Genomic DNA, 21868 nt, shown 5'->3' on the forward strand with positions numbered 1-21868 from the left:
TGACACTTTGCCTACATGATTTTATTCCTGCTGAAAGAAAAAAAAAAAGCAGGTGAAACGCACAGGGGATTCTTCTTGTGTAGGTACCTGAAAGGGAACTACATTTGAGGTACAAAAGCCATGGTTACCCATCTGTCCTTACAGAGTAAAAGCTGTAACGCTCACAAGAGCTAAAGATGTTTTCTGAAACTAACAATTTCCATATATTCAAGTTACAACACACATACTGTCACATAGCAGCTATTTCCAGGAAGAAAAACAGAGTTCTTTGTGACACTTCTGCTTCAAAGCAGTATGAAAGGCATAAGCTCTGTCCCAAGCCAGATGGTAAAACAAGACTAAACTACCACACTAGAGGTTAAATCTGGACCCGTCTTCTCAGCATGTTTTCTGAAAGAATTTTTTTTCTAAGATTTTTCTGTGAATAGCTGTCTAAAAAGAAGGGGGTGGTGTCTTTAAACCAACATCTGGTCTAAGAAAAGAGGCAATGAACAATTTTGTAATTATATTGGAAATGCTTCATCTACAATAATTAGAACATTCATACAGAATTTTCCAGAGTCAGCTTAAAATAACACACACAATACATTAACTTCAGAGCATCCTAGATCCATCAGTTGGTTGTATTCACTGACAGCAACTTTCTCATCTGCAGGTTCACGTCTGCCCAGCAACAGGGCCGATGCTGCTTTCCATGACACACCACTGAGGGGTATCTGATTTCAGTAATCAAGGTGGAAGTCAAGCTTCACGAGCCAGCAGGCTGACAGATTCCAAACTACATCTGTGCTGATAAAGCCTGGAGGTTTTTACTCATGCACGGTAGCAAAGGAAGCTCCTGCAGCAGCCAAGCAACCACTGGCTCTATAGGCAGTATGGTGCAAGACAGCAGCCAAACAGTAGTCAGCAATGAACCAAAGCAAGCTTCACATCTAGCTCCAGGGTCAGGACCAAAGCTGGCAGAGGGACTATTTTTGCAACTGCAGTAGCTCAACTGGAGAGCTTGTGGATTGTCTCACTTTAATGGGCCTGCAAAGACTGACCACAGCCATATCAGCTTCAGATCCTGTGTGGTTGTATTAGAGCCAGTCCCTATTTAACACCAGTACAAGCCCAAAACATTAACATGTTATATCCTAACTGGTACAAAACTTAACTATATCTTACCATGAATTATAAGTACTTGTGCATACTTTATTAACAGAGTATAAGATCTAGAATTCCTAAAAAGAACACCATAGAATCTTTGTTTAAGCCTGGGCAATTGCACACATACAGGAATTACAAGGCTTGGAATAAAAGACAAGCAAGTAAGGGAGTTTTCCTGACCAAGAGGCAGGGGTGAAGTGCAATCAACTTCATTTGAGCTTGCATCCTGGAGCTTTATATAAATTGCAAAGTCAGTTTAATTATTTAGTTTATTTCTTTATGCTTTTAGAAACAACTATGGCTGGATAGAACAACAAATAGCAGGAAGGGAGCGTGAACTGCTTGTAGTCCTTCACTCATCCACTAATGCATACAAAACAAGCATCACAAGTTATTCACTGGCCCATTTAAGATGTCTGACATTGCACACCACCTCTAGGGTGATGCTCATCATCTTCATAGACTTCTCCGTTATAGTGGTGTCTTCTTTTTTGAGATGGATCAAAGTCCACTAAATCCACTTGTTCCATTTCCTCAGTTTCTTCTATTTCCTGCCTTGTAGGTAGCAGTTTTTCAAGTAAAGACAGCTTATCTGAGGAGAGGAAGCCACTCTCTGGGAAGTTCACCTGAAATTGTCAAGAACTCTGGTTACTCAAGTCTGCCTGAATTGGTCTTTATCCCACCACAGGTCAAATATCTGCTGAAGTCAGCTTTATCATCACAGATGACTTAAACCCAGTGCTTAAAAATACAAAATCTAAGTCAGTAGTCTATTTTTTAATGCTTGTGAGAAACTAGCTTCTAATTCTGGCACCTCAACCAAGTCTTAGCCAACATTTCTTCTGTCTCAGGCTGTCCTCTGGAATCACCCTAGAAGCAAAGCACAGGATGTATCAACATTAGCCATATGGTTGCATCTGTTCTAAAACCATAGCAGACAGTGCCTGTTGCCACAGCTCTCAACATTAGCTTCTCTCCAGAGAAGAAATCAGTATTCTCCAGCCTAGTCCTTTGCTCCAGCACAGGATAAGTTACTAGTCCATCACAACAATAGAAACATGATGAGAGAAACTAAAGAACATGCCAAGCTGCCATGGTTTAAACCTGGCTGGCAGGCAAACACCAAGCAGAGCCACTCGCTCACACTCCCCTGGCCCAGGGGACGGAGATAAATTGAAAGGGTAAACTTGTAGGTTGAGATAAAAACAGATTCATAATTGAAATAAAGTAATAGAAATTACAAGCAGGTAATGCACAATGCGATTGCTCACCACCTGCTGACTGATACCCAGACCATTCCCAGCTGGGGATCCCAACACACCAAGATCCGGCAATTGCAATCTTGGAAGCAAGAGAGAACCCCCTCCTTCCCGGCTGACCCTCCTCTACATACTGAGCATGATGTTACATCATATGGAATATTCCATTGGCCAGTTTGGGTCCAGTGCTCTGGCCGTGCTCCCCCCCCCAGCTCCTTGTACACCTGAGCATGGGCAGGACATGGGGAGTTGGAGAATCCTTGATCTCTCAACACACTGATGAGTTGGAGAGTCGTTGATCTCTCAACACACTGATGTTTTCAGTTGTTGCTGTCAGCATTCTGAATCCAAAACACAGCGCTACTCTAGCTACTAAGAAGAAAGATTAACTCTATCCCAGCCAAAACCAGGACACAAGCAAATGGAAATTCCAAGCTATCCAAAGAAACTATTCTGGTACTTAACATACTTTCAGCACTGAGCATTTTTCTCTGAACTGTAATTTCGTTTGATGGATTACGTGTTGTCACCATTGTAAAAAACCAATACCAAACCATGACATCTGATAATTGCCATCTCTTCTTGATTGAGGTAATGCTTAGAGGTTAGATTTTGGATGGATATTCAAGTACTGAACTGTGACATGGAAGTAAGTTGATGCACTTACCCTGAATTCTATGATCAGACGTCCTTTTTCATATGGTCTGCGATAAATGGGCATACCTTCATTCAAAACACACTTAATAGCCCCATGCTTGACAACCTGGCCTAAAAAAAAAAAAGCACCACAAAAAGGAATGGATACATGCACAACAGAAATAGCTGTAGTTTTTAACTCCCTTGAATATTTATGTAACCTTCTACATTGTGTTAGACAGCTACACCAAATGTAGTACTCTAATAGGGACTTACTGCCAGGTTGACATCTACATTACATTCTTGTAACCTTGTTATGCTTCCCAGAGGAAGCATACTTACAAATATATTAAGTGCTCCATCAGTTCCAAGGCTGAAAAAGTGGTTTTCAGAGACCCACGGCCTTCAAGTCTCATGAGGTATCCTCAGGATACAAGTATGTCCATGAGGTAAGGTCTGTTACTATATCACGCAAAGAGAAAGTTACTGCTGACTGCTATCCAAAAATCCCTCTTTATTTAAAAGATATGTACTGCAAAGACTAGGAAAAAAGCTTGATACCAGCATACATCCCTTGTGCATCAAGATGGGATGTTTCTGTTCCTTCAAATTTCCAGCTTACATTCACTGTTTGCTTTGACTTCTAGCAGAAAGCAAACCAGCACTTACCAGGATGGGAGGTAATAATAATAGTTCTATTATCCAGCGTTGTGATAGGCTTTTGAAAGCCACACAGTGCTTCAACCAGTTGAATATCCATAGACATCAGAAGGTCTTCATCTCGTCTAAGGCAGAATCAATCAAAAGCAGTTATAGAGAGGGAGAAGCAGTAAAAGGACCGTACCACACTTCAGTATTTACCTTGGCAAGGACAATAAAGCTCCAATTTTAATAGAAGCACAGGTAATTAAATAAGGAATACTGAATATTGGTGCAGCATCTCAAGTGAGCAATTACAGGAATGATATCCATACTGAGAGCCATTACTGATCAAGTCTAGCTATCAAAGGTGTAGAAATGTTTATTGAAAACAAATAAATACTGCAAAGCTGTGAGAGACAAATTATAACTCCCCAAAACAGCCTGAGAGAAACAGGACTGCAAGAAAAAACAGCCTGAGAGAGGTAAGGGATGGGGGAAAGCAGAGGCCCTCTGAGCAGGGGAACATCTCAAATGCTTGCAAGTAGCAAAACTATAGTCACAGGTGGACAGTGTGCAGTTTGGAGCTGATAAGGCGGCCTGGATAGCACAGGATGCGGCTGGAGGAGGGAGCCCTGTGAAGGCAGGATGGTTCCACTCTGGTGCACCTTGTAAAGTTTCAAGGGCCATCTGTCCGGTGAATGACCTTTGCTTCATTATCCGCAAAGTGCGTATTAAAGTTGACACCCCTGCATATGCTAATGGAGATTAACAAGAGCATGCTAATGACATCATCCCATGAAGCACCTTACCCCTCCCCATACATGGGATATGTAGGTATGTGGGTTGACCTAGGGGACGGACCCAAGGAACGTGTGTATAAATTGAGGGGGTGAGGAGTAGGAGCAGGAAAGGAAAGAAGAAAACATGAAGAGGACAAATGCATTCCTGATGAACTTGGACTGGACCAATGCAGGAACTCAGGCTGGTGATCTCTATGTCTCCATTCTATCTCCCTCCTTTTCTTTTTCCTCTTTTCCCTTACTACCATTAGGTAACACAAGGCATACTACATTGCTTGCTCTAACTCTTTATATACTTAGCCAATTATTGTGTATCCAATTAGTACATTGTGTGAAGTTAGTAAATGTCTGGACTTCGAGGCTTGTCTCAGCGGGACCCAACAAAGGCTCACTTGCATCCATTTTCACTTCACTGCTCCTTCCAAATTCTAGAAAGAATTTATCTCTCAACCTCCTAAACATTGCAAATGGGACAACTAATACCTTCTTTTATGCAGATTAACACTTCCTTAAGTGCATCATCTAGCTTTATATTACTTCGTTACACTTGCTTTCTGAAGTGAGGTACTAGGCAAGTCTGAACAGGTGATGGCTACTCTGGGTTATGATGAAAGTACCATCTAGAAAGCACTAAGAGGTATCAGGAGGAGATAATATAGTTGTCTTAACTGCCTATTCTGACTTCAGTATGGCAGTGCTAGCAATATCTGCATGCACTGCATATTCAAGGATTACAAAATCCTCCAGCCTATTCAAAGAGTCTAGTTATTTCAGTGACCCTGTTTTAAAGGTCTCTGGGAGAAGACTTGCCTGAAAAGTTAATTTTAGACTCTGACAGGAGAGGGGAAACATACCACTCGTCCCAGAGCAACATGACCCCACAACACCAGTTAACATCAGGGGTTATCTAAGGACACTAGCACTGAAGTTAGTAGGCAGGAAGATGGACTTGACAAAAATAAGCCAGTGAACTGTGACTTCAAGTCCCAGGTAATCATGCAAACAGTTTGTCCCAAACTGTCCCTTTGGCATAGGTGATTCAGTATCTTTCACTGTAAGTTAAGAAAAATCAGCTGAGTAAGCTTATCCAAAGCAAAAAGGACTCATTCTTAGCCTGTGAGCTTAGCATTCTTTGGCACAGATTTCTGGCACCAGCTTCCAGAGCTCAGTACCATACAGGACAGTCAGGCAGACCAGCTGCAGGTTTCCCAAGAACCTTTGACTCACTGTTCCTATTTACAAGTACTTATCAGTGGTTGGTTATGAGATAAATCCTTTCTCTAAACCCACTGATTCCCTTGTTACTGCTATGAACAGAAGCAACGAGACATCAAGCACAACACCTTTCTGCACAATGCCCAGTAGTGCTTTTAATTGGACCTTTATAATTGCACTGGACAGACTTTTTCCACAAACAGTAACGGAACAAGGAGGCTTGCAACACCAAGCAGTACTGTCCGGTAACATGAAATATTTCAGACATGGTCAATGCTGCTTGAGTCACTTTTGCTTTCGCAAGAATGAACAGACAGGACTGATTACCCTGACCAGTGCACTCCGGGCAGGAAATGGAAGTGTGGGAAACCACCTCTGGTCAGAAGGGTGCGTGCTGTATTTCAGTAATTTGTTAGAAATAAAATCCCTGAGCAAAAGTGAACACACTAGAAGTTTTCTGTGCCTTGAAGCCAAGTGGGCAATGAACAACGGCCTACATGAAGTGGTAATTTTCTGAGGTAAATAATGGAATGCTATCCTAAAAAAAGCATGGAAATGTATCACAAATATTCACGTCTATTGAACAAAAATCTCAGTATTTTAGGAGTTCTAAAAATTTGGTTTTGTTTGCCTGCTATCCCCTTCCACTGTCAAAGCTCACATAAGAATACTGTGTGCTACTAAAACATGAGCGACTGAAACTAGTTGTACCAGCATTCCTGCAAACCTCAGTGCCCTCTTTGACACACAAAGTTCTAGCTACACGATCCTATCTACTGGTATTTCCAGTAGAAAAAAGGTGAGTGGTAACCAAGGAATGACATGGACTAGCATCTTAGGAGTTAATACAAAGAAATTCTAGAGTTTTTACCTTGTAAATAGAGAGTGGTCTTTTTGATCCAAGACAATAATGATGTCTCCTGGCTCTAGTCCTGGTTCTTGGTCCCCTTCACCATGGAATGTTATTTTCTGACCATCCTTCATTCCTATTGCAGAAAAGAAACAAACATTTTTCATCTTTAAGTGAAAAGCAGCAATAAGAAATACTTCTATAGGCTGGTACCAGAAGATCTCTGGATCTTTAAATTAAAAGATCTGGACCTTCCTTTGAAGCACTCAATTTTTTTTTTTTAATCCACTGACACATCCAACAGATTTTAGTGGTGCTAACTTCTACTATGTCGAGACCATTAAGCTTAACTGTAGTGAAAAACAGCCACCTGCCAAGATAAAGTCCTCAAGGGAAACATTATCAAAACTGCTTTCATTATATGCACAAGTACTAAAAGAAGAAACACTGCATGCAAAATACATTCTGAAAGCAAGTGACCAAGCAGCTTTTATAAATCTTCAGTTTTAAAAAAATGTAGCAGAGCTACTTATGAAACACCATCTCAGTGCATGCTGAGTGCAAGAAACACTCTCCCCAGGATTGTAACCATCGCAGAAGAAACCAGTTTCACCCACACAAAACTCTCCACCATAAAATTCCAGCTGTCTCATGCTAGCCTACAGCATGTTTTTCTATAAGGAAGGGAAGATAAACTCTTCTCAGTAATTTCCCCGTTTAAAATGTCAGTAGTATATGCCTACTAGTCCTCATATTTAATGCTACTGTAGGATTTTCCCTGTTAAAAACAAATCCAGGCATTGTATAAGGTGTGCTTACACATACAACAGTTGCAAGTGATAATCAGGCCAAGTCTGCAGAAGCCATGTGCTTGTCAGATTGCTCTGTCTTACAAGCTGCACTACAGAGACTTCTCCCACCAGCTTTTGAGCAGCCTCCTCAACAGAGATGCATTCAACACTGTTGCGTTCACCCATCACTATCAGTGCGAAGGTTTGTGTATTGAGTCGCATTTTGCCAGGCAAAGACTCCCTGCACTGAACAGTGCTGTCAGGGTTGCGTAGCAAACAGTTCTAAGCATGAAAGGCTTAGCACTGTCTCTGCACCCTATTAGTATAGCAGACCTGGTTCCCCTTCACACTGAAACACAGTAGAAGTGATCGGAGTCTGCAGGGAAAACTCATTAGGCAAGTTAAGCCAACAAGTGATGAGTTTTTATTTTAATCTGTCCAGCTACCTGGTCAAGACTCAGGCTTATGAGGTTGCTCAAAACTAATTCACTGCTTACAATATTACAGGTTTTAGAATTGATTCTTAGTTACATGCACAGGTATTAGACCCAAACAGAGAAGTAATCAACATTCTCTAAAAAGAAGTCTACTTTTTAAAGGCAGCAACAGGCAATTATGCTGTTTACATATTCAGCAGTGTACTCACCAAATCAACACCATGCATTTGCTGAAGCTTCTGTTTTAGTGCTGCAAAGTCAGTAAATACATCCAAGTTCAGTATTTTATCTTAGTAAGACATCTCACCTTTGTCAATATGAACTTCTAGTATCTTCTTCTCTCTCACAATCTTTCTGCCAGTGCAGCTCTTACACCGGTCCTTGGGGCTGATACGCTCCCCATGCCCCTGACACTCCATACACACAGACTGGATTTGTTGCACCATTCCTGGCCCAATCTGATGAATTCTGATCTGCATACCTGTTCCTCTGCAATTAGGACAGCATTCTACTGCACCTTTCTTACCACCACGACCTGAGAATGAAAGTTGGAGACAGACGGTTATGTGCTGCCAGAAAAGAAACACAAAAGCTTTAGAAGCAACTTCTGTTTAGTTTCAGCTTCAGTTACCTTCACATTTGTCACAGATAACATTCTTCTGCAGAGCAAGTTTCCTTGTTGCACCATTGTACATATCTTCTAAACTTACTGACAACTGATGGACCACATTTTTGCCTGCAAAAGAAAACAGATATTTACTCAAGTTTGAAAGCTTGGTCTCCAAGTAATAGTAAACTTCCCATGTCAATATGCTCAAGTCAAGATAAACCAAGTACATGAGCTTTAACACCGTGTTTTAAAATAGCTTTATCTTGCTTTGCTGGTATTAGTCAATAACCCCTTCCTATCTGATATCAAATTAGGTAACAATTCTAATGGCTTTGTCAATAACACTATTCTGTTAGAGGTAGTCAGTAGAAAAAGCTTTCTGTGAAAGCACAAACAATAACAGAGACACTTAAGTTTTACAACGCAGGACTTCAATTTTAACACAATGACTGAACATGTCTCCTACAAGGAAGCGGGAGACACTGTCTATAGTAAGCAAAGTACTTTCTTCTTCTCACCACAGGACTCTCTGGAAACCGAACTGAGTAATTAAATTTTTACACCCAGGAATTAATTAGAATTCCAGCTGCTGTAGGCTTAATTTTGTGAAGAATACCAAAGTTCTGGCTTACTAGACATACTTTGATACAACACAATATTTTGACACAAACCCTTTTTTCTTCCCTTGTTTAACACTAGCGTCCTTCTCAGTATAATTAAATGGACTTTAATTTCTGACCAGTATTTTACTGCAACTTCAACTCAATTCCATTGAACAGCACAAGAAAACAAAAAGGTTCCACATACTGAATTTGATTTGGCTATTTTATTTAGATAGAATTACTTATGGCAGCTTAGTTTAAAAATTTTTAAGCTTCGTTACCGTTGCGTTTCCTGTTCAGCCTAACAGCAGCTGGGCTTACACTCAGCTAAAGGCTTTCCAAACATGAAATCTGGTTACCTATTAACATGAAACAATACACAAGAGACCAAACTACCACACTATGAACCAAATGCCCTCCCCTCCTTGTTTCAGGTGTTATACGCTAGAAACATTGTCTCCCATTTTGAGATCAAGCCTGTAACTTCATTTTAACGCTGTTTAAAGCCTTACATCTACAGCATTCCCCTCAGAGACTCTGATCGTGTCTACCACGGCGATTATACTATAAAGCCTGAAAGTACTGGAAAATAGCACGTTACCTCGTCTCTCTCTCTGCATCCTCCCACCGCCGCCAAAGAACATATCAAATATGTCCATGGGTGACCCAAAACCACCACCAGAGCCACCCTCTTTGATGGCCTGCTCGCCTCCTTTGTCATACAGGTCCCTCTTCTTTGGGTCTGACAGTACCTCGTAAGCTTGGGAAATCTGCTTAAACTGCAAGAAACACACATCGTGTCTCGGACAGCAGTGCCCTGAAAGCCCAAACAGCACCCCGGCGAGCCCCCACCTCCGGCCACCTCCCCGCTCTCCCCAAACGCTCTCCAGCCGGACCCCTCACCCTCCGTGTCAGTACCCCCCAGGTCAGGCGGCCCCGCAGCCCCGTCCCGTCCCGTCCCGCCACCGACCTTCTCGCCCTCATTGGGGTTCTTGTCAGGGTGGTACTTGAGCGCTAGCTTTCGATAGGCCTTCTTCAGCTCCTCAGCAGAGGCGTTGGGCTTTACGCCCAGCACATCGTAGTAGGTAGTCTCCTTCACCATGGTGGAGGACGGCCACTGAGCAGCGGGCAGTCCCGCACACCGCGGCGGCCGCTCGCCCAGCGCCAATCGCGACTTTTCTGGAAAGTTCCGAGCCGGTCCCGCATCCGGGCGCTTTTGAGCCGGCACCGCTCCGCCCCGGAAGTCCCTCCCCGCCGGCCGCCGCGCTTTGGAGCCGGGCAGCCAATAGGGGTGGGAGCCGGGAGGCGGCTGGCCAATCACCGCCGCTCCTCACCGGCAGAGGCAGCCCGCTGACGCCACGCCGGGCGTGCGCGGGCCGCGCCCGCAGTGCGCATGCTTCGGGCGGGCGGGGGCGCGGGGAGATCTTGCGTCGCAGCGAGCTGCCGCCGCCTGGCGTTGTCCGTCTGTACCGGGCGGGCCCTGCCCCCGGCACCCGCTGCGCACGGCGCGGGGCCGTTCCTTGCGAGGAGGCACCGAGCCGCAGGCGGGTACGCAGCGGCACCTCGTCCGCCGCCTTTCCGGCCCCGCTCCGCGCACTCCACACGCCCCCGCCGGCGGGTCTGGTACCGCCGGGCGGGGTTCCCGCGCGGGCAGCCCGGCGGGCCACTGCGCCTGCGCCGGGCCCCGGCGCGCGGGGGCTGCTGGCGCCTGCCTGCTTGGCTGAGCGGGTCTTGCGCGGCAGCAGCCCGTTGGCTGGGCCGGGGCCTGACGCCGTGCGGCGGTGGGGCAGGGGTGCTCCCGGCCGTCCGCATCGGCTGCGGAGTGCTGGCGGTCGTGGCTGTGCGCAGGGCCCCGCCCGGGTGGTAGGGCATCGCGGGTAAAGGCGGTGCCCCGAGGCGGGGCGTGTAGTGAGCGGCGGAGGGGGCCCGTCCTGAGGTGCAGGCCGACGGGGCCGTGCAGCTGGGTTGGACGGCCTAGCCCCAAGTTTCTCAGTGTGTGACAGTGGTGGGTTGCTTTCCACCGGGATAAACTCACCACGGAGTTGGGATTAGGGGCGTTGAGTCCAAAGCACCAGGTGGGGGGGAGGGTGAGGAATCTTTACTGTCCAGGGTCACGGTGGTGTAAACTTGAGGGCCCGGTTTCGTGGCATGGTCCATCTGGAGACTTGATGCATGAAGCTCTCCCCCTCTCGGTCTTCAGTTATTCTTTGTTTTGGTGGGTAAATAAATCGCTCAGGTCAACTCTAATTCAGTGGGAAACAAAACACTTTGGTGGGTAGGCCTTTCTGTCAGAACTGTTGATCCAATTGATTTTTCCTGTATATGATCCGTGGATGTGAGAATGTATGGTGATGTAGAAGGAAGGCAAATAGGATTGCCCTTTTAACAGCAGCTTGGTCTTAGATCATGCTAGTGTTGACACTGCTTTGCCTTGAATTCCAGAAACATGAGCCAAGTTAGCAGAAGTGACTCTGCTAATGAATGGGCTGGCAACAGAACTCCTGGACCCCCTTCCACAGGAGGGTGACCCATCAGGAAGCTGCATGTCAGTAACATACTCTTTCTTTTGCTCTGCAGCACAGTGATGCGTGTGTGCTGGCTCGTGGGGAAAGAGAAATGCAGTCAGCGAATGAAACTGCCACACTTGGAAGCAGTTGTAATTGGGCGTGGCCCAGAGACTGGGATAACAGATAAGAAGTGTTCACGGCGGCAAGGTAAGGTTTAGCTCAAATCCCACTTTCTATGTGCAACATCAACCAAACTTGTGAAGAGTGTGAGATACAACATTCTTGTATTTGGCTAAATTAGGACCAGTGTTTTGGCCTAATTTGTAAGCCTGCTTTCAGCAGGGTCTAAAAGGAAAATCACAGTTTTTTCTTGAAATTGAAACAGGCTTTCCTTAGGCTTGCTTCTGCCATCACTGATTTATGGTGCCCTTTCTCTCCATGGTCCATAGCGTTGCCTGGTTCTTGGAAGTCATTGATCTTGGAAGGTTTTTTTAGAAGCACTTATGGAGATCTCTGGGTCCTAAAAAATCAGAGGAGACACCTAATAACAGGCTTACCTTTGTAAAATAAGACATTGAACCTTAACATGAGTCCTCAGGCCTGCAGTCATGTTCCATTGCCTGCAGTCTTGCTTTGTGAGTGGCTCTTCATCTCTCTAGTCTTCCACCAACTGATTTTTAATATGACTTTTGTTAATATGAGTTATTTTATAGATGCCCTGGGAGAATATGTAAAAATATTTATTTGTGGTCTATAAAATACCTCCCTTCACATCTTCCCTGCCTTATCTTTCTTCCCTCTGGACACAGTGAGAATAGCAAGAATGTATAGAAGACTTCCACAGATTTCACCTTTATTCTGCTGGTCCATGATGTGAAATACATGCAATAATTTTGCTGATCCATGAGGTGCAGTACTCAGGTGTGGCTCAGTGTATGGGTTGGTCCCATTTTACCTGTGGTCCTGGAAACAGAGGATGAGGCAGAAGTATTCTTTGCATAGATTCACAGAGATGCTTCAGAAGGTAGCAGATCTTAAAATACCGGAGTGTTTTCTGCAAGAGCTGGTTGAGCAGTGTTCTAGCCTTTTTATTTATTGTTTTTTTAAAATAATTTTTATTGTTTCGTGATGCTTTGTTCTTTCTTTCCAGTTCAGTTAAAAGCAGACTGTAACAAGGGGTATGTCACGGTCAAGCAGGTATGTTTTTAAATGGGTGTACTAACTGGGGTGGTTGCTGTACTTAAACTCCACAAATGCTGCAAGTGATGATTCTGATCGCTGGGTCTGTAGGGCGTGAAGTTGTTCTGTGACTGAGGAGAGCATAGCAAGTGGTCGTTAAAAGGGATCTGCCTTTTGTTCGTCTCAATGGAAAGACTGCAGTAGTTTCAGGCAACCATGTTGTAGCATCAGGGAATGCTGCTGTGAATCCTCAGACTGTTCTTCCAGGCACTATGTTTGGGAGATTTTGCAGTTCTTTCCCTAAACTTGCTGATCTGCCTCCTGAGCCTTAAACTTCTAAAGCTGAGACAGCCCTTCATTTAAGGTCATAATTGCTTCTTGTGTTAATGGAACTGAGCAGTTGTGGAAGGTTTTTGTTTTGGTGGCTGATGGAGCTGAAGGTGTGGTCACCTCTGGGAGCGGATGGGATGTGAGACAACACTGAAGGCATTCTCATGTTAGTAACTGGATGGATGTAGGCCTATGCTCTCATACTTAGGAGGACCAGTATCCCTGAGATAATACGAAGGGAAAATTCTCTGGCTTCGGTGCTGGAGCATGTACGTTTGCCTGCAGCATCAAGTGTATGTGGACAACACATGAAGGTCTTTTTCCTGCTGAGGAGTAGAGGAGTAACATCTGTCAAAATGTCTCCAGTGCTCAGTAAGCACCAGAATCTGGTGGATCTGGCAAAGATCTCTAAGGCATTTTTTCATAGAAGTCAGCCTTAGCCACAGTTTGAATACTATGTTACTGAAATCTCAGCACTGGGAATACTTTCTGGTAGTGGGTGCTAGCATGTTTTTGCTGCCTGTTCTAGAGTTGCTACCCAGGTGATTTGTGTGTGGCACAGGGTTCCAGTGATCAGTTGTTTAGTAGCATATTGGCCCAGGGGATGTGAGGTGTACTTGACTTGAGTGAAACTGCAGAACTGTAGACTGAAGAGATCCTGACTGGGATCAGGTGGGTGCCTCATCACAGTGAGGAGTGAGGCACAGTACCGACTTGCGAAGCAGGCAGGTGTCTCGGTGACAAAGCTCCAAAAACTTTCTGTGACAGACTTTTATCAGTCACAGGGAAGAGCTGGTTTCCTAAAGCTTGTTTCATGCATAAACATTAACAAAAAGCATTTTGCTGAAGATAGAAACTCCTAATTTCCCTAGGGTCACCCTCATTCACGATCAGGTAAAATTCATCTATCAAGCAGTCACTGTAGGTTGCCCATGCCACTTCGTGTTACCAGTTATGCCTGAGACAGAAAATGTATTGCTTTTCAATTATCAGCTAAACTTCAGGTAGCTTCTCAGTCTTTAAAACACTCTTTTGAGGAGAACATTATTTTAGAGTCGAAAAGAGCTATAAACTGATGCAGTGAGAGAGATAAAAATTTGACCTTGCTGTCCTAATTTTCCAGTAGAACAGAATAAATAACAGCTGCTTTTGTGAAAATATAAGATGGAAAATGAAAATAAAAGTAATATAATACAGACAGGCTGGTATATACTTTGCACAAGCTGAGGTGGACAGAGAGGTTTAGCTTGTCAAAGGAACAGGCAGGTTGTCACCATGTTTGAACAGAGTCTTCAGTGAGCTGGAGTAGGGTTACACATTTGACTTGGGAAATTAAAAAGAGGTGGGAGCAAGGAGTGGATTCCTGTGTAATGGACTCTTCTGGGGGCTCAGAGATATATTTTTCCTGATTTTTTTTTTTTTTTTTTATTCTCCCCCCCCCCCCCCCCCCCGCATGGGAGGGAGTGTATTGCAAGTGTTAGCAGTGGGCTGTGCTTGGTGAGCCAGTGGTTATGAGCCTGAACTCCTGTTTCTATTGAAATGAGCCAGGGGACTGTGCTTGTGTATTTGATAGCAAATGTGTTGATGTGACAGCATGTGGTAGAAACAGAAAATGTAGTAAAAAGGAGAAGAAAGAGAAAGTAAAATAATTTGAAAACAGGAAAACTTCTGGGGATGGACTGAAATAATTTGTTAAAACTACTCTTCAGAAATATTTGTTACCAAGACTGTTATTTTAACAGTTGTTTATTAGGTTGTGAATTTTTTTTGAACAAAGTGTGGCACAGGTCTTGCTGTTACTCTGCAGTCAGCTGCCACAGCATTGTTAGGTACCTGTGACACCATGCTCCTGAGGGTTTTGTGCTGACAGCTGTGATTGCAAGACTGGGACACAGAGACGTGTCTCTAGTGCTGGACTTCCCTGGTCCTCTAGAGCGGGTTGGTGTGAGGAGGGGGTGCAGTGAATATAAAATGCATTTGTGTTCCAGGATAGTGATATTCCAGGACAATGGAGTGGTAGTTACAACATCATTTGCTATTTTTTTTTTTTTTCCTTTTTCTGCCTACCAAAGATAGGAGTCAACCCAACTAGTGTTGATCTCGTGACTGTTGGCAAGGATGAAGAGGTGAAAATGAAGCCAGGCCAAGTTCTGCATATTGTGAATAAACTTTACCCCTACACAGTCCAATTTGCTGAAGAGTCAGGGAAAACAATTACAGAAACAGAAGAGAAAATACAAACCGACGAGATGCTATGTGAGGACTCCTGCAAGAATGATGATGTAGAGCTTGTACCCAGAAAAACAATGAAGATGGAGGTGGTGGGCACACAAGGCAGTTCTGCAAATCCCAAGCTAAGCAATACTGGTGTATCTCCAACTTTGAGCAAAAAGGCAAGTGTATTGGTACTAGTACTTGTGCTGTTTCTCCTAGGGTAGTCTCCTCCATCAGGGGAGTTTTTGTAGTTTGGTGTTTTACTTTTGTAGGTACTACTGGTGTGGAGGTGTCTCAGGTGAACACAGATCCTCAGAGCATTCACAGCATGTGAGCTGACATGCACTGAGGCAAAGACTCTGCTCCTGACATCACCCAGGTCCTGAGAAAGTTACCTGGGACCCATTCTAACACGTGCTGGGGTGTGAGTGTGCAGGGGCTTGCTTGTGGTGCCTGAGGATTTAATCTCTGGTTCCTGCTGCAGTTTCTGCTAGAAGGACAGTTCATGTGATCTCAGTTTAGCTGGAGTCACACGAGGATACTGTGATGGCTCTTGAGATGAAATCTGCTGTGTTACAAATAGAGCAGTGGTTATCTAAAAGCTTTTGCACAAGAGAATGGAACAACTTGACCGTACTTTTTTTTTTTTCTTAATTACTCTCCCTCCCACTGCCACCTCCTCCTCCTTTGGTCATCCCTTTTGGTAAAACCATATTTGCATTAATGAATATTACCAGCAAAAAAAATCTTTTGAAAGGGAGTAATTAGCCCTGCTCACAGGGACAAAGTAAAAGACTGCTCAGTGCGTCTGAAACAACGCAGTTGCTGGTGGAGAAGGCACAGAAATAAAACCCCTTAGGACAAAATTTCAGTCCCAGGTTGTGGTGGATTAACCACTTCATTTCTGAACTCAAACTGGTTATATTAGGGCCAGATTTGTGGTAGTATGAGTAGGGAGACAAGACAATTCACATTGTTTCTCTGTCAGCACTATTAATAATTAAACATCTTCCTCTATAACAATACAATGAAGGTCATTGTTAATAATGCCAGTAAAGGGATCTGAACAGATGAAACATGCGTGTTGAAAAATGTGCACTTGAGACACCTTCTATTGGGTGTTCAGTAACCAAGTTAAGAGATCTCTGCTAGTGTTGGCTTGATCTCCTATACCTTTCTTGTTTCCTATACAAGACAGTCCTTGCACAATATCAAAAACTAAATGCATCTAAGAGTAGGGCTGCACACCACAACCACTTTGTTCTATGTAGAGCAGCATGTGGTAGGACAGTTAATGGACATCCTTGACTTCCTTTGGCCCTTGTATGCATGAAGCAGAGTGTATTTTGGTAAAATAATCTGTCATCAGTAGTAATCAAGGACTGTGCCATAACATGTGTGCAAATTATTAAATTAAAACAGATCTAGAACTCCCATCTGGAATTTGATAAATTTCCAAACCTGGAAAGAGTTAACTTTGAATCTTAACAGTATCTTGTTAAAAGTTTTCAAAAGTAGCTTTGTGGGGGCAGTTGGAGCAGATGTGTTGGCATTCATAGAAAGGAGGTAATTCAGATGTCATTCAGCTGTTATTTTACTGCTGTATGCTAACGAAAGTACTTAACTGAATGCTTTAAAAAATCTAATTGGATTCTTAATTATCTTGTAAATTATTTTTTTCTTTCTGTGCTTTAGGAACCTTTAGGACACTGGAGTCAGGGTCTAAAGAGCTCCATGCAAGATCCAAAAATGCAGGTGAGAGCTGTATACTGTACTTGACAGTAGTTCCTGTTCAACAAAGTTGAATGAGCTTGCTTTCTTCCTCTTACAGTTTAATGATCTGATTAACCAGTGGAGTACTGCATAAGGATTGAATTGTTCTTGCATCTCTCCCTGTAGCAGCATTAATTTGGAAGTTTCTACTATCCTGATTTTGTGGAATGTCATTATCTTAATTATCTTCGAGCTTCTTACACTGTGCAATTTGCCCAACAGATTTCTAAAGGGTTGTTGGGAGAGCAGGCAAGTGGTGCAGTTGCTTTGTTTCCTCAGGGAAACCAACTAAAATGGGGGTGTAGTTTGAAGCTGGGCAAGTAGCGGAGGTTCCTGTTTTCTGGCAGTCAGCGCCACCTTGTTTCCAAGGATGGTGTAGTTCCCTGGTTCCCAGCAAACTCTTCACTGCAACACCTCTGTGCCAGCTGACAGGATGTGACCCCTGTCTCCTCCTTCACCTGGTTTCTTTGTACCAACAGGAATTTCCTGGGTGGTTTCTTTTAACCTGCAGATACTCCAGATGCACCTCCCTCCCCCTGCTTCTGTGTGGCTGCATAATGGTTTCCTTGAGCTCTTTTTTTGTTGTCTGCTGCCTGCTTTTTGGGAGGTCAGACTCAAGATGCAGAAATCTGACAAAGGTCTTTGTGGCTGCACTGTATACACACTTTCTCATTACTGTATTCTGAGAGAGCCCTGAGAGGATCTTCACTATCCATGTATAGAAACTATTTTTAAGTTAAAGCAAATATATAGACAGCTCCTTCTCAAAACCAAGCTTTTTAGCTCAAATCCGAAATGGGAAGAATGCTTTCCATCAATATTCCACTGTCTGGCAGAGTAAGGCCTGAAGCTTGGATCCATTTAGCTTGGGTTTTGGCTGGCTGGCTGCTGCATGTCCAAAGTATGTGTTCAGGAGGACAGATTTCACAGACACCTGTGATACTTGGATCTTGAAATCACTGAATAATTTCAGTTGGAAAAGGCCTTTGGAGGTTACCCTGTCTGACTGTTTGCACTCAGTGATTGCCCCAGTCCTTGTCTATTTGAGCTATTTCCAAGGGCAAAGATCCCACAGCTTCACTGGGCCCCTTCAGGTGATGAACACCCTCAGATCACCCTCAAGCTGAAAATAATTTCCTTGATAACTAATCAGAAGGTCCCTGCTTCTTGATTTTTTTTTTTTTAATTAATAATTCAAGTCTAAAGTGTTGAGTAAGAGAACTGGATGCCCACTCTCCTGGTAGTGCCAGCAGCTTCAAATAGGTATATGGATAATGATAAAGCTATTGAAATACTTGCTTACTTTTTAATCATGAACCTTAATCTTCATCCCTTAAGCAGAGTTTCATATAGCACTTAGCAAGACAGTGCTTTCCAGACCCAAAAGATAACCTGGTTTTAAAACTGTTCTTTGAATGTTAGAACCCAAATTACTGTTTGTGACTTAGTGTTAGCTTTATTAGTTGTGCTTCTGAACCAAATATGCAATCAATAGAACTCCTATCTTTGCATTTTAATAAAGTACTAAATAAATGGCAATATTTCTTTCTTTTGAAAACACTTGATCATGATCCTGTTTGCACTGGCTGCATATGCAGACACTGATGTGTGTATATAAACATATGACAGCATCAACCAATCTTGCTGTTGAAGGAATCAGTCGTGTGATTTATGTGCTGATAAAATTTTAATCTTCCTTCCTGTAGAGCAAGACTGATCAGCTCTGTATATAAACACATGACAATAATTAGCAAAGATGACAAACACATCATCCATCTCTCACCAATAGATGCACTGCTAAGAGATCAGAGATACAGAACACTGTTCCTGCTTCTGAACCTGACAAGATCTTTATTGCCAGGGGCAGGTTACCTGCCCCCCTGTTCTCCTTGTGCTTTGCTACTGTTTCTCTTCATCAGCTGCCTCCAATTGTTGCAAAAGGCAAAACAAAATGAAAACAGGGAAAGAAGGGCATGATAGATAGGAATCTGTTCTTCTTGTGATACTTACAAAGTACCACATTGGGTAGCACCAACTGAAATAGCTGAGACTTGAATGTTTTTGTCTTTGTAACACTGTCAGAGGTCTGCAGGGCTGTGCCCCTATTTGTAGCACCTCTGAGACTTGGGTTTCACTCCAGAAATCTGCAAAGGACGAGGCAGTCCAGTGCACTTCTGTATGCTCTATATTGAGCACAGTGCTGTGATTTTTGTTTCAGTGACCACAAAGCTTGAATGTAGCCTGATGGAAGTAGTGTTTCCTAGACCTCACTGGTATCTGAATCCAGGTGATTTTCAAGAGAGTTCATATTCATATGTAGCAATGGTTAACTTACTGCTATGTCAGAATAGAAAGCTTTTTCCTTGAACTATATAAAGAGGGATGCTGAAACCTCTCCATAGCTGTCTGGTGCATGGTATGGAAGTGGTCACGTATCCTGGACCAGCTTAGTTCCAGCAAAAGTCCTCCTTGAAGTGCAGTACTCTGCTGCTTGATACTTCTCTCCATCTAGTCATCTTTCCTGGCTTTTTTCCTGGCAGTCCCAGTTGCACTAGCAACACATACGTGTGCTTACGGACTTCTGCAACCACAATGGGACGTGCAGATGTCTCACAGCAAAACCCACTAAATATAGTGCTTATAGAAATAAGATATTTAACTTTCAATCAGTAAGTAATCTAGTTATTTGTTTTGTAAGGTTTACAAAGATGAAAAGACTGTAGTCATCAAGGATAAATATCCCAAAGCACGTTACCACTGGCTTATCTTACCATGGGACCCCATTTCAAGCCTGACGTCAGTCACCAGGGACCATCTTGAGCTCCTGGAACATATGCATGCAGTTGGGCAAAAAATGATCGAACAATGCCCTGCCAGAGAGAGTCTCGAGTTCAGACTGGGTTACCATGCTATCCCCAGTATGAGGTAAGACCTAGATGAGTCATCAGGTGGGGACCCTGTTGTTCCAGTTACACAGATTTGGGGCTAAATCTGTGACATGATCTGGCATTGCTGAAGTACAGCTCATCCTCCTAAACACTGCAAACAGGTTGGTGTTCATGTCCTGTGGATGCAGCTGTGCACACGCTGCTGAGTACATGCCGATGGGCTACAGGGGCATCTGGGTCCAGTGGGAACTGCCTCTTGGGTTGCCCTAGCATAGCTCTGGAGCTGGGCTACAGTATGCGGTATGCCTGTGGCCCGGCCCCAGTGACAGAGGCAGTGTGACCAGTGGGCAGGTGCTAGGGCAACCCCCTCCCAGGGCGCTGGGCTGGGATCAGGGAGGCTCTTAAGCTGATCAAGTTCTGCCTGATACTGAGCAAAGATTTGAGTCTTCTGTGTAAGTAGGTGCTGATCTTAGAGCATTCAGATGCCTGGGGGTATTGCAGTCAGTGTTCCTAAGTTGTTCTCCAGTTCTTGGATCAACTGATCAAGTCACATTCTGGTACTTCACAAAGCTTAAACCTTTGGTTTATTAAAACCCCTGTCTCTGTCTTTTTCTGGAAGCACAACATAGACTAGTTAGGGGCCAATGGAATATTGAGACTTGTGACCTTGACTGTTCAGGTGACACGCTTGGCATGAGGCAGGGCTTGCAGAACAGACTGGGTTCCTTCTGTCGCAGGACTGTGGGTCAAACATGGAAAGACTGGCAGTCTGGCTGCTGAATCATGTTTGCAACTGATATTACTGCAAAAGAACTTTGAACATTAACATTATTCTTCTCTCTTATCTATGTAATCTATTTGTTTCAGTCAGCTACATTTGCATGTAATCAGCCAGGATTTTGATTCTCCAGCACTGAAAACCAAAAAGCACTGGAACTCTTTTACTACAGACTACTTCTTAAGCTCTGAAGGTAATCATTAGAAAAGATACTTCGTAACACATAATCCTGGTTGTGGGTTCTGACTCTGGGCTTTTTTTCCAAACGAATGTGTAAGTCATAAATTCTGTTGTAATAAGTGAAAGGTGGTATGTAATTTGAAGTGTTGGGGAATAGCACTAAGTCAACTTGGAATGCAGTGATGATGTGCTGTGCATGTGAAGCAGTGCACAGAGATTCTGCAGTGTCATGTGTTCCATGATGCCACGGTCCCAATAACTCTGGTCTCTTATTTTTTTTCAGATGTGATAGAGATGGTAAGAAGCAAGGGAAAAGTGATGGTGAAAGATCATGCCTCTGAACTTCTCAAATTGCCCCTCAGATGCCACTGTTGCAAACAACAACTGTCCACTATCCCACAGTTAAAGGAACATCTCAAGAAACATTGGCCAAAATGACTTTGCAAAAAATCATCTTACAATCTGTCTTCAGATTCCAGGCTGAAACAAAGACCTCAAAATGTTAGGACATGTATGCTTTTTGTTAACTGGAATGTGGGGAAAAAGTAGCCTGGAAACAACAGCATACTAACTTTGTATTAGCTTAGACAAAAAAATCCCCATAAAATAAAGTGACTTCTGAAATGAAGGCTGTTTGCAGCTTTGTTGTGGTACTGCCACACTAATCTGTATCTCAGCTGAAGTCTGGAAGAAGTGTTTGGATTAGATGAAAGGATTTATTTTCACTCAGATGCTGAGGGCATATGAGCCTAGATCTAGGTTTCTACTGAGAAAGTAACAAAACCATTACTTACACATTTTTCTCTTGATGTCTTCTGCCCATCGCTGAAGTTTCTCTCAGGTGGTAATGTTGCAGAGGCTGGTGTGGCTGACAGCAAAACTGTCAAAGAAATGTACTGAGAGTGCATGGGAAGGAGCATCAGCAAGTGTCCTCACTTTGCTGTGCCACAGCATGGCGTGAAGATTCCAGTGCTGCTGAGCTTCCCTTCCCCTTAGCTGTGGAGCAGACATTGCCTCTCAACAGGGTG

The 21868-nt window shown here is 43.7% G+C and overlaps 2 protein-coding genes across 9 annotated transcripts; one reads left to right on the top strand and one right to left on the bottom strand.

Moving 5' to 3' along the window:
- DNAJA1 (DnaJ heat shock protein family (Hsp40) member A1) lies at window positions 1–10219 on the bottom strand. Of its 4 annotated transcripts, none has more exons than XM_074931628.1 (8): window positions 9962–10219; window positions 9593–9770; window positions 8411–8515; window positions 8087–8314; window positions 6573–6687; window positions 3714–3829; window positions 3076–3176; window positions 1–1775 (listed from the first exon to the last, which is right to left on the bottom strand). In XM_074931628.1, the coding sequence occupies exons 1-8, from the start codon at window positions 10091–10093 to the stop codon at window positions 1557–1559; spliced, it is 1194 nt and encodes a 397-aa protein (XP_074787729.1). In that variant the 5' UTR covers window positions 10094–10219; the 3' UTR covers window positions 1–1556. The 4 variants fall into 4 exon arrangements, with proteins under 4 accessions (XP_074787729.1, XP_074787728.1, XP_074787731.1 ...); XM_074931627.1 differs by having other exon boundaries at window positions 9593–9808; window positions 9955–10219; XM_074931630.1 differs by lacking the exons at window positions 3714–3829; window positions 6573–6687.
- On the top strand, window positions 10097–21581 carry APTX (aprataxin). 5 transcript variants are annotated; one of them, XM_074931635.1, is made up of 8 exons: window positions 10097–10535; window positions 11569–11705; window positions 12649–12695; window positions 15080–15400; window positions 16917–16976; window positions 19693–19919; window positions 20750–20853; window positions 21124–21581. In XM_074931635.1, the coding sequence occupies exons 2-8, from the start codon at window positions 11576–11578 to the stop codon at window positions 21276–21278; spliced, it is 1044 nt and encodes a 347-aa protein (XP_074787736.1). In that variant the 5' UTR covers window positions 10097–10535; window positions 11569–11575; the 3' UTR covers window positions 21279–21581. The 5 variants fall into 5 exon arrangements, with proteins under 5 accessions (XP_074787736.1, XP_074787733.1, XP_074787737.1 ...); XM_074931632.1 differs by having other exon boundaries at window positions 10320–10539; window positions 21124–21577; XM_074931636.1 differs by lacking the exon at window positions 10097–10535 and adding an exon at window positions 10755–10868.
- The last annotated feature ends 287 nt before the right edge of the window (window positions 21582–21868 follow it).

This window comes from Athene noctua, chromosome Z, assembly GCF_965140245.1.
Source record: "Athene noctua chromosome Z, bAthNoc1.hap1.1, whole genome shotgun sequence".
In the NCBI taxonomy this organism is placed as follows: domain Eukaryota; kingdom Metazoa; phylum Chordata; class Aves; order Strigiformes; family Strigidae; genus Athene; species Athene noctua.

Bases quoted from the DNA above. Each gene is read 5' to 3' on its own strand.
- DNAJA1 (XM_074931627.1), bottom strand. From the start codon at position 10,093: ATGGTGAAGGAGACTACCTACTACGATGTGCTGGGCGTAAAGCCCAAC. The intron at 8,516-9,592 runs GTAACGTGCTAT...TTTCTTTTGCAG, and splicing joins GATGCAGAGAGAGAGACGAG to GCAAAAATGTGGTCCATCAG. The intron at 1,776-3,075 runs GTAAGTGCATCA...TGACAATTTCAG, and splicing joins GTCTGATCATAGAATTCAGG to GTGAACTTCCCAGAGAGTGG.
- APTX (XM_074931632.1), top strand. From the start codon at position 10,385: ATGCTTCGGGCGGGCGGGGGCGCGGGGAGATCTTGCGTCGCAGCGAGC. The intron at 10,540-11,568 runs GTACGCAGCGGC...TTTGCTCTGCAG, and splicing joins AGGCACCGAGCCGCAGGCGG to CACAGTGATGCGTGTGTGCT. The intron at 15,401-16,916 runs GCAAGTGTATTG...TCTGTGCTTTAG, and splicing joins CTCCAACTTTGAGCAAAAAG to GAACCTTTAGGACACTGGAG.